Source organism: Morus notabilis, unplaced genomic scaffold, assembly GCF_000414095.1.
Source record: "Morus notabilis unplaced genomic scaffold, ASM41409v2 Scaffold4400, whole genome shotgun sequence".
NCBI lineage: Eukaryota > Viridiplantae > Streptophyta > Magnoliopsida > Rosales > Moraceae > Morus > Morus notabilis.
Window position 1 is genome coordinate 1 of NW_010366693.1, and position 9,537 is coordinate 9,537.

Genomic DNA, 9,537 nt, shown 5'->3' on the forward strand with positions numbered 1-9,537 from the left:
TTTTTTTTTTTTTTTAGATTGAAGGGCATTTTAACCTATTTTATAAAGTCAGGGATCATTTTGAAATAAGATACATAATTAAGAGGGCATTTATGAGAGTAATTCTTTTTCTATATAATCTGTTATTATCAAGGGATGTTGAATATTCAATTGTAGAAACGGCCTTTAATTTTTCTAAAAGTCAATTGAGATCAGATCAAGAAATGCCTTGATGCTATTAATTTTCTTCTCTTCCATATATATATTATTCCCTCGACATCAAACAAATTGAAAGAGATCACTCATGGAGAAATCACGCTTTGTCTTTATATTTTTCTGTATAACTATAATTAGCCTCGTTGATCCGACAAAGTGTTACGATCATATTGATCACCCAACAAGCTTGTTCATCTTTGGAGATTCACTTTTTGATTCCGGAAACAATAACTACATCAACACTACTGCTCGGGCTAATTTTTATCCATATGGTGAAACCTTCTTTAAGCACCCAACTGGCAGATTTTCCGATGGTCGACTCATCCCAGATTTTTTCGGTAAGATTAATTTAATTACTTTTAAGTATCCCTATATTATCACACCATTATTAATTAAGGTCTTACTTTTTTATAAATCTTTTATTAATATTGCAGCTGAATATGCGAAGTTGCCATTCATTCTACCGTATTTACAACCTGGAAATCATGAATATAGTTATGGGGTGAACTTTGGTTCTGCTGGAGCTGGTGCTCTGGTCGAAACTTACAGAGGATATGTATGTAATATAGTTTTGTGTGAAAATAATCGCACTAAAGTTGTGATTATGCAGAAATAATGACTTGAATATCTTATGATTAGATTTTCACGGTTGGTATGAGAAAAATACCTTACTCTTTAAGTTTTTTGTTTTAAAACGTCAAATATACATTAGAATTTGTCATTTTTGCATATTTTAATGTGAGTTAAGAAACACATTTAATGATATACCGTAAAGAGCTTCACCTTATGACGGTGAAACATATTTTTTTTTTGTTTTTTTATATTTATTTCAGGTGATAGACCTTAAAACTCAACTTGGATATTTCAAGAATGTTAACCGAGTGCTGAGGAAGAAACTTGGGGATAAGAAGGCCGAAGCTCTGATTTCAAAAGCTGTTTACTCATTTAGTATTGGAAACAATGATTACTCGGTAGCTGCTTATGAACAGACAAACTCTACCGTCCTTCCCTACTCTGACCAACAGTTGGTTGGACTGGTGATTGGCAATATAACTGAAGTGATTCAGGTACCATCATCTTATTCTTTTCCCAATTTAAATCACAAATTAAATTTTAGTGTTATAGTGTTATAAAAAGTTTAAATTCAATTGATTCATTATAGTGTTTTTCTCTCATATATATAACTTAAAATTTTAATTTAAGTTGCGAAATAAACATACAATGTATCTTTATTTATATGAGATTTTTGTGACAAGTTTCAAAAAAATAATAGAGATATATGGGTTTTAACTGTTAGATCTTCATCAAATTTTCTATTGTCATATTTTATTTGATGTGATGTGATTCTAATTTGACTTAATGGTTAAAAGTTGTACATGATTTAAATTGACAGTCAAAAATTATGTACTGCGTATATTATTTTTTAATCCCTATCTTAGAATTCTTCTTTCGTATTAATCTCAAGCATCATATGGTGTGAGGTGTTTCTTAGGTCCCGTTCACTTCGCTGATTCGAGTTTTTCTACAGTAAAAAGCTCTCACAAACAATCACATCTAACTTTTTTGCTACAGTAAAAAGCTCTCACATAAAGTCACATCTCAACTCAAATTCTAAACTCGAATCAGCGAAGTGAACGGGTTAATCCCTACACATGTTATTGGACTTTATGCTCATTATACGTGTGCCAGGAAATATATGAGATTGGAGGAAGGAAATTTGGGTTCCAAACCGTGGGGCATCTGGGCTGTGCACCATACGCGAGAGCATTTGAAGGGACAAAAGCCGGCGCATGCAATGAGAAAATCTTACCATTTGTACAGTTGCACAACTCAGAACTCCTCAAGCTCTTAAAAAAGTTGCAGATCGAGCTCCAAGAATTCAAATACTCTCTTTTGGATTTCTACTCATTTTTTTTAGAAATAATAGACAACCCTTCCAAATTTGGTATTTTCACATAATTCTCACTTTTCTAGAGCTATTTTTTTATTTTTTTTATTTTTAAAATTATCCAAATGTGACAGAGTTATGTGTCTTCTATGTTGAAAACTAAGGTTTCAAAGAAGCAAAAGTGGCATGCTGTGGCAGTGGTCCATACAGAGGAACTTCAAGTTGTGGATGGGAAGAGTATGAACTGTGTGATAATGTTAGCGATTACGTCTTCTTTGACTCTGGTCATCCCACAGAAAAGGCCAACCAACAATTTGCCAAGTTAGCATGGAGTGGAAAGCTCAGTGTCACAGGGTCATACAATTTCAAGGCATTATTTGCAGCTTAACTAAAATTTTATATTGCACGTGTTAGTAATTTTTCATAAATAATGAAGCTTATGATCAGCTTACTAATTTAAATGCATGAAAGAATACCTTGGCTTGAATTGAGAAAGTAAATAAAGTTGGCTACAATTTTTAACTATGAGATAAATTAATTAAGTTGACCATAAACTCTTTCTTTTTTTTTTTGTTTTTTTTTTGTTTTTTGCAATTCTAGTTCTTGACATTAAAATTGACAAAGGATCATTTTTAATGTTTAATATAGAGAATCATATCCTTATTGCATAGTATCTTAGGCCAAAATCTTTTTTCAGTGGACACTATAAAAAAAGAGAAACTTTTATTGAACAGGGATATATTTAAAATTTTCAATTATTAAATGGGAGCACAAAATGAATTTTCTCATGATATCGGGGACAGTAAATATTTTAGATTCGTTTAGTTCAATGATTCGAGTTCAGATGTGACTTTTTGTGAGAGTTTTTTAATGTAGTAAAAAAGTTAGATGCGACTGTTTTTAAGAACTTTTTACTGTAAAAAAACTCGAATTTTAAACTCGTATAAGTGAAATAAATGGGGTCATTAATTTTAAAAATTAAAATTTCAAACTCAAACATATGAGTGGCTCCGCCACTGCCGACAATTCGTAGTGTTGGGTGATGGGTAACATATAACTGACCAGGTAAAAATATATATGATACAGATTTCAAACATTTTCCTTAGATTATTAGTCGTCCTAAGAAATATATAAGATTGGAACTTGGAAGAGGAAAATTTGCTTTCCATACCATGTCAAAAACCAGCAACAAACTAACAATAAAACCACAACAAAAGAGATGGATGACAAAATAAAAGAAAACGACAAAAATCCACAAAAGGACAAAAGGGATGGGATGTAGACAAAAGCTTTTTCGTTTTCATTGATCCGCCAGAGATATGTTGAGAAGCAGTCAAATGAATCGGCACTAGTTTAGTCGATTGTTTTTCTGCGTCATCAGTGAGCTTATATTGACTAGTGCTCGCCTATCGCTTTAGAACATCAAAAAAATTTTGTGGTCAAAAGTGAAAAAGTCTTCAAACATTTGTAATTTTAATTCAAATTATTGATCATTTCACCGATTTAAATTTTATTATAATAAAAAAATTTTAAAAATAATTATATTTAATTTTTTTATTACAGTAACATTTTTTTATATAAAATCACATTTAAATTTAAATTAAAAACTTAAATACTAAACTAAACAGCTTCTAAAAAGCTCTACATTTTGAGATTTTCATTAAATTGTGTTGTATAAATGTATGTTTTGTTATTTTGATTGGGAGAATTCATTGATAAGGTATGTAAAAATACCAAACAGATAAGACAATTTTTTTAAGTGTCAGATTTTCATCAATTTTTTTAAACTGTTATTTTTTATTTAAAGATAAATTATTATGCTAGTGATCCGTTCCGTTCAAAATTGGATGGATGTTACCATTTTTTTGCCTTTTTGCACCATATTTAAGAATTCAGGTTCATTTAACAAAAAAAAAAAGGTCGGGGGCTGAATTGTTAAAAACTTAAGGGCCAAATTAAAAAAATTATTTTATTTAATCTGACATGCATGAAAGTTAAAAATTAAACTTGATTTGAACCGATAGTTAACCTTAAATTTAAATCCTTATACATGTTAAGAAACTTTTATATTCATTTTTTTAATGACTTGTGTTAGGAAATATATGAGATTGGAGGACGGAAATTTGGGTTCCATACCGTAGTGCCTCTAGGCTGTGCACCACACGCCGCGAGAGCATTTGAAGGGACAAACTCCAGTGCATGCTTTGACAATATCACACCATTCCTAAAATTGCACAACAAAGAACTATCCAAGCTCTTAAAACTAAGTACAATTTTTGAACAATCAAATCAAATCATAATCATATCATATTAAATAAAGTATGATAATTTAACGAGTGATGATGAAAATATGATAGTTAAAAATTATGAATTACTTGTAGGAGATCTGAATATGCAAAGTTGCCATACAATCCACCATATATTTACAGACCGGAAATCATAAATATAATGTTGTTTTACTAATTAATTACAACTATGATTAAAGAGAGATAGTGTGAGAAATAATCTCACTAAAGCTAATATCTTATAATTAATTTCAGACATTTTTCATGTGACATTTATTTGACCAGGTGATAGACCTCAAAACTCAACGTGGTTATTTCAAGAATGTTATAAGAACGTCAGAACTTTGCTCTCAAGAGCTGTTTATTCGTTTAGTTTTGGAAACAATGATTACTCAATAATTGTTTTTTGACAAACTCTACTGTTACCCCCTTCTACTCTACCCAACAGTTGGTGGAGCTGGAGATTGGAACACAACTGAAATTTCATTAATGACGGTGTAGTAAATCTGAAATTTGATTTGTCTCTTTTGAATTAACCTTGGAATAGAATATAATTCACTTTTTAAAAGTTAAAAACCCAAAAATTAAGCGTTCATGTAGTAGTATAGTTTAATTGTTTTGTTTGGGGTTTTAAGTTTGATGTGAATATATTTAAAAGGAAAAATTTGGGGGCATAACTGAAATGTTTTATAAAATTCAAGATTAGCATTGGTATTTTCAAGAGTTTAGGGGGGAAAGTAGTAAAGCAAATTGTGAAAAAAGTTCGTTTGGGGACAAGGATAGAAGAAGTCATTGGGCCGGGAGTGTTGGGGAAGGGCAGCTACCCACCCTGGGCCCAGTATAGCTCTTAGAATGTAAACACAAAACACACAATACAACAAACTTTCTGAAGCTCAAGTTGGGGAAGCCTGTGCCCAAGCCCAACGAAAACATGCAGTCTAGAGTGCGCCACTTCGAAGAAATAATTAAGAAAAAAAATAAAAAATACCACTCAAAATGATACCACCTTCATCAACTGAATTTCCCGCCCAAAACTAATTAGTTTGTTAGTTTGTTAAATTTACTCAGCAAGCTAATTAGTTTGTAAAACTTACTCAGCAAGTTTGTTACTTAGTTTGTATATAAATTATTTTCTGATGAATGAGAATATTCATTTCCATTCTTTTCTTGTCTTTTGTTTTCGTAATAGCCTTCATCAACTGAATTTCCCGCCCAAAACTCTTTCTGCTGAAGAAGAAGGAAGGATCGAGAAGAAGAAGACGAACAAGAAAGGTTCGTCAATTCTCAGCTATGGTGTTACCGCCTTTTTTTCTCCTTCATTTCTGAATTTTCTCTTGCTTTCCCTTTCTTGACAGCTATGGCGGGTGGTCTAACTACACTGATTTGCCCTACATCTGGCATGGAGATACTGGTGATTGATCCATCCTCCAGATTTCTCACTGAATTTGACGAGGGAGACCGCCTCGGTAATAGATTCTATCCACATTCTTCCATATTTGAATCGTTTGCTAGCGTTTCTTATAACCTTTGTGGTGGTTTATCTTTCATCGCATCAATTTTGTTTCTCTTCTGCCTACGGAAAATATGCTACATTACCTCTCAATCGACGAGTTCAACGAACCTCCCATCTCGAAAGTTGTGTTGAAATCTTGTTTGGTACTGCGTGATATCTCCGATCTTCCTTTTTTTTTTTTTTCGCTCGCATTATCTCCGATCTTCCTTGATCGGAAGTGATTCTGTACGGTTCCGGAATGTAATTTGGAAAAAAAAAAAAAAAAACAAAAAACGTCTTAATTAGAAAGTTTCACTAGATGGAGATGTAGATGCTTCATTTGTCATGATTTTTCTTTGTTAATTTTGTAAGATGCTTCTTTTGAATTAATTTATTTCTCTTCTATTTATACTAGGTATGAGTCAGAATTAATTGAGAAGATTCTGAAAAATGTATTGAGGAAATTAAAATGACTGCCACAAATTAGTATTAATACAAAGGGCCTTGTTGGAATAGATCAACAACTTGAGGAAATTGAATCCCTGTTATGCTTTGGATTACCAAATCCTCGTGTCATAGGCCTTTGGGCGCTTGGTGATATCGGCAAGACTACTATTGCGTATCGATTTGAAAATTGCTGCTTTTTTGAGAATGTTAGGGAAAATTCAAAAAACCATGGACTGCCTTATCTAGGAGCCAAGCTTTTTTCAAATCTACTGGAGGAAAGAGATCTAGAAAGTCTAGTCAACAGCTTTGTGAGAAATAGGCTCCACAATAAAACGATGCTCATTGTTCTTGATGATGTTGATGATATAAGGCAGCTGTACTGTTTGTTAAGAGATGGCAGTTGGTTTGGCCCAGGAAGTAAAGTCGTCATAACTAAATGCGTTATAGATTTAGTGTTTGTATTAAGCAATGTGTGAATGCTTTTTAGTGATTTGTATAGATTATTCTTTGTTTGGTAACTAGATTGGGGCTTCTTCTGTAATTTATATGTTTTCTCACTATATGGCAATTTTTTTCCCTGGAATATCTTTGAGTTTATCCTTGTTTATGTGGGTCTTTCTTTAGTTAGTTTATGCAATTGTTGCATTATGTGAAGGTTTTATGCTTGTTGCTTTACCTGATTGATTTTTCCTATTGACTCACATTACATTTTACTGTTTATCTGTATGTAATAATCTATGTCACTGTCTTGTATCATAGTTATACTTTACTCTTTGTCTTGTATCATAGTTATACTTTACTCTTTGTCTTGTATCATAGTTATACTTTACTCTTAGATTTTTCTCTCTCTCTCTCTCTCTCTGTTTTGTTTCAACTAATATCGTACTTCACAAAGTTCTTTAGTCAGTGTAATATTCTTTTCTCTTGAGTTTCACTAATCTATTCATGTAAGAGTTTAAATAGTCTCCCTTGTAGGTGTTTCATTAGTTCTTTTCTTATAGTCTTACTCATATTATCTAGTTATTATGATGGCAACTTCTTATGATTATATCTCTCTCTCTCTCTCTGTTTTGTTTCAACTAATATCGTACTTCACAAAGATCTTTAGTCAGTGTAATATTCTTTTCTCTTGAGTTTCACTAATCTCTTCATGTAAGAGTTTAAATAGTCTCCCTTGTAGGTGTTTCATTAGTTCTTTTCTTAAAGTCTTACTCATATTATCTAGTTATTATGATGGCAACTTCTTATGATTATATTTAGTTCTTGTCATCAAATAGCAGAAAAGTTAATGATTTAGATCTAAATTCTACATTTCTTAAGTTTCCTCATAAGTTACTCTTTCTCATCTTTTAATTCTTGTTACTATTATCCTATTTGCAGATTTATGCTAATATTGAAAGTTATTTTTGGATACAGTTATTAAAAATTTTCTCTCTGTTTCATTCTCAAATATTTTCAAAAATTCCCCCCTTATTAGGATAACTTTAAGTGTTAATCGGTACCATCTTAGTATTGTTTTCACTTGAGTTATAACATATGCAATTACTTTTTTTTTTTTTGTATTTATAGTATAGTCTTAGTTTGTGAAAAAGAGTATCTTTCTGCTCGTTCTTGTACAAGGCGTGCTGGTGCAGTTCAAGTTAGTCTGAAGTGTTAATTGAGTACATCTTGGTATTGTTTTTACTTGTGTTATAAGATATGCTCTTGCATGCTAGTCCCGTTTACATGATATTAATATCATAGAATATTGACTCATGAACCATGGTTAGCCTTATTCAAGGCAGTTCTCGAATTGCCAATTTTGATAATTGGAAGATTCATCTGCGTTAGTGGATATCTATCCTAAATGTGGTGCCTCAAAGCGGGCAACTTTTGTCTTTGAATAAATGAAAATAGTCATGTCATTGCATGGTTGAAAGCTAAGTACGAACATGCTTCCTATTCGTTCAGGAAGTGGCGGATATGGTGTCGTTACCTTGTGCAGGTCTAAAGTTGATGATTTTCAATATGCCATAAAAAAAATACCAATATGTGATGATCCCAATGACCATTCCACGCTCATAAGCTATGACACGCTCATAAGGTATCGACACTTGTTTTTTCACAAGTACATTGTTTATTAGGACCATGCGCTATAATTTAGAGTTGTTTTGAATTTGTTTTAGGGAGGTTCAGATACACGCAAAGTTGGAGCATTCAAACATCATCCGCTATCATTCAGCATGGGTGGAGGATTCATTGAAGGGCTCATCTGGTGAAGACGACTACTACCGTAAAGGTTCCAAGTTTCCCTGCATTTATGTACAGCTTCAACTGTGTGGCGAAACACTTGAAGATGTCATAAGTTCTGCTTCTCAGCCTCGTAAGAGTACTAAAGAGTTGTTTGAGCAAATGCTCGACGGACTAGTTTACTTACACCAGCAGAAAATAGTCCATGGAGACTTAAGTCCGGATAATATTTTCCTGGACGAGGAAGGCAAAGTAAAAATAGGAGACTTTGGATTGGGTAAATTTCTATAACCTTTATTTATCCTGTAACTAATCAACAATAAAAATTAACATGTTTGTTTGTTTGTTTTTTGTTTTTTTTTTCAGCTGGAGCAATCGGTGCGGCTCGGGACAAATGCGTAGGGAAAAAACTGTACAAACCGCCAGGAGAACAAATGACCATGGACACGAAATATGATATGTACTCGATTGGGGTGATCCTGTTCGAATGGTTGGTTATGTGTGGCACGCGTATGGAAAGATCTATGCGTTTAGAGAATCTAAAAAAAGGAGCTGAGAAGATAGAAGAGGAGCTGAAAGAGCTGGAGGCAAATCAGAAGACTAAAGAAGTCTTGAAAGAGCTGTTGGATGACAATCCGTTAAAGAGACCATCGGCTTCTGAGTTGAAGGGTTATCTGATAAGCATGTTTCCGGACCCACCACAACTTGTCGGATAGAATATAACACATCACTTGGAACTATTGGACTTGTCGGATAGCTATTGGACCGCTACATATGTAGATAAGACACATCACTTGGGAGTTGGGTATTTTTTGATTTTTTTGCTCAACTGTTTGATCTGGCTATTGTTTGACGGTTTATACTCGTGGACAATTCTAGTGAATAATGTGACACATCACACGTGTAGATAAGAACGACCTTGCAAGACTTTTGTTTTCTCACGGATTATTACTCGTGGATAGATATATCAAATGCGATTTCCTTCCTATGAGGTAAGTAAT

General features: G+C 32.9%; 2 protein-coding genes across 2 annotated transcripts; both read left to right on the plus strand.

The window, feature by feature from the left end:
• The first annotated feature begins 236 nt into the window (after window positions 1-236).
• Window positions 237-2,559, plus strand: LOC21384260 (GDSL esterase/lipase 1). Its single transcript, XM_024174072.1, has 5 exons — window positions 237-533; window positions 630-751; window positions 1,029-1,262; window positions 1,885-2,140; window positions 2,248-2,559. Exons 1-5 carry the CDS (start codon window positions 284-286, stop codon window positions 2,469-2,471), a joined length of 1,086 nt encoding a protein of 361 aa, XP_024029840.1. The 5' UTR covers window positions 237-283; the 3' UTR covers window positions 2,472-2,559.
• A 3,166-nt stretch (window positions 2,560-5,725) lies between these two features.
• LOC112094066 (probable serine/threonine-protein kinase ifkC) lies at window positions 5,726-9,252 on the plus strand. The gene is made up of 4 exons (XM_024174071.1): window positions 5,726-5,834; window positions 8,258-8,390; window positions 8,473-8,813; window positions 8,903-9,252. Exons 1-4 carry the CDS (start codon window positions 5,726-5,728, stop codon window positions 9,250-9,252), a joined length of 933 nt encoding a protein of 310 aa, XP_024029839.1.
• Window positions 9,253-9,537: the final 285 nt, after the last annotated feature.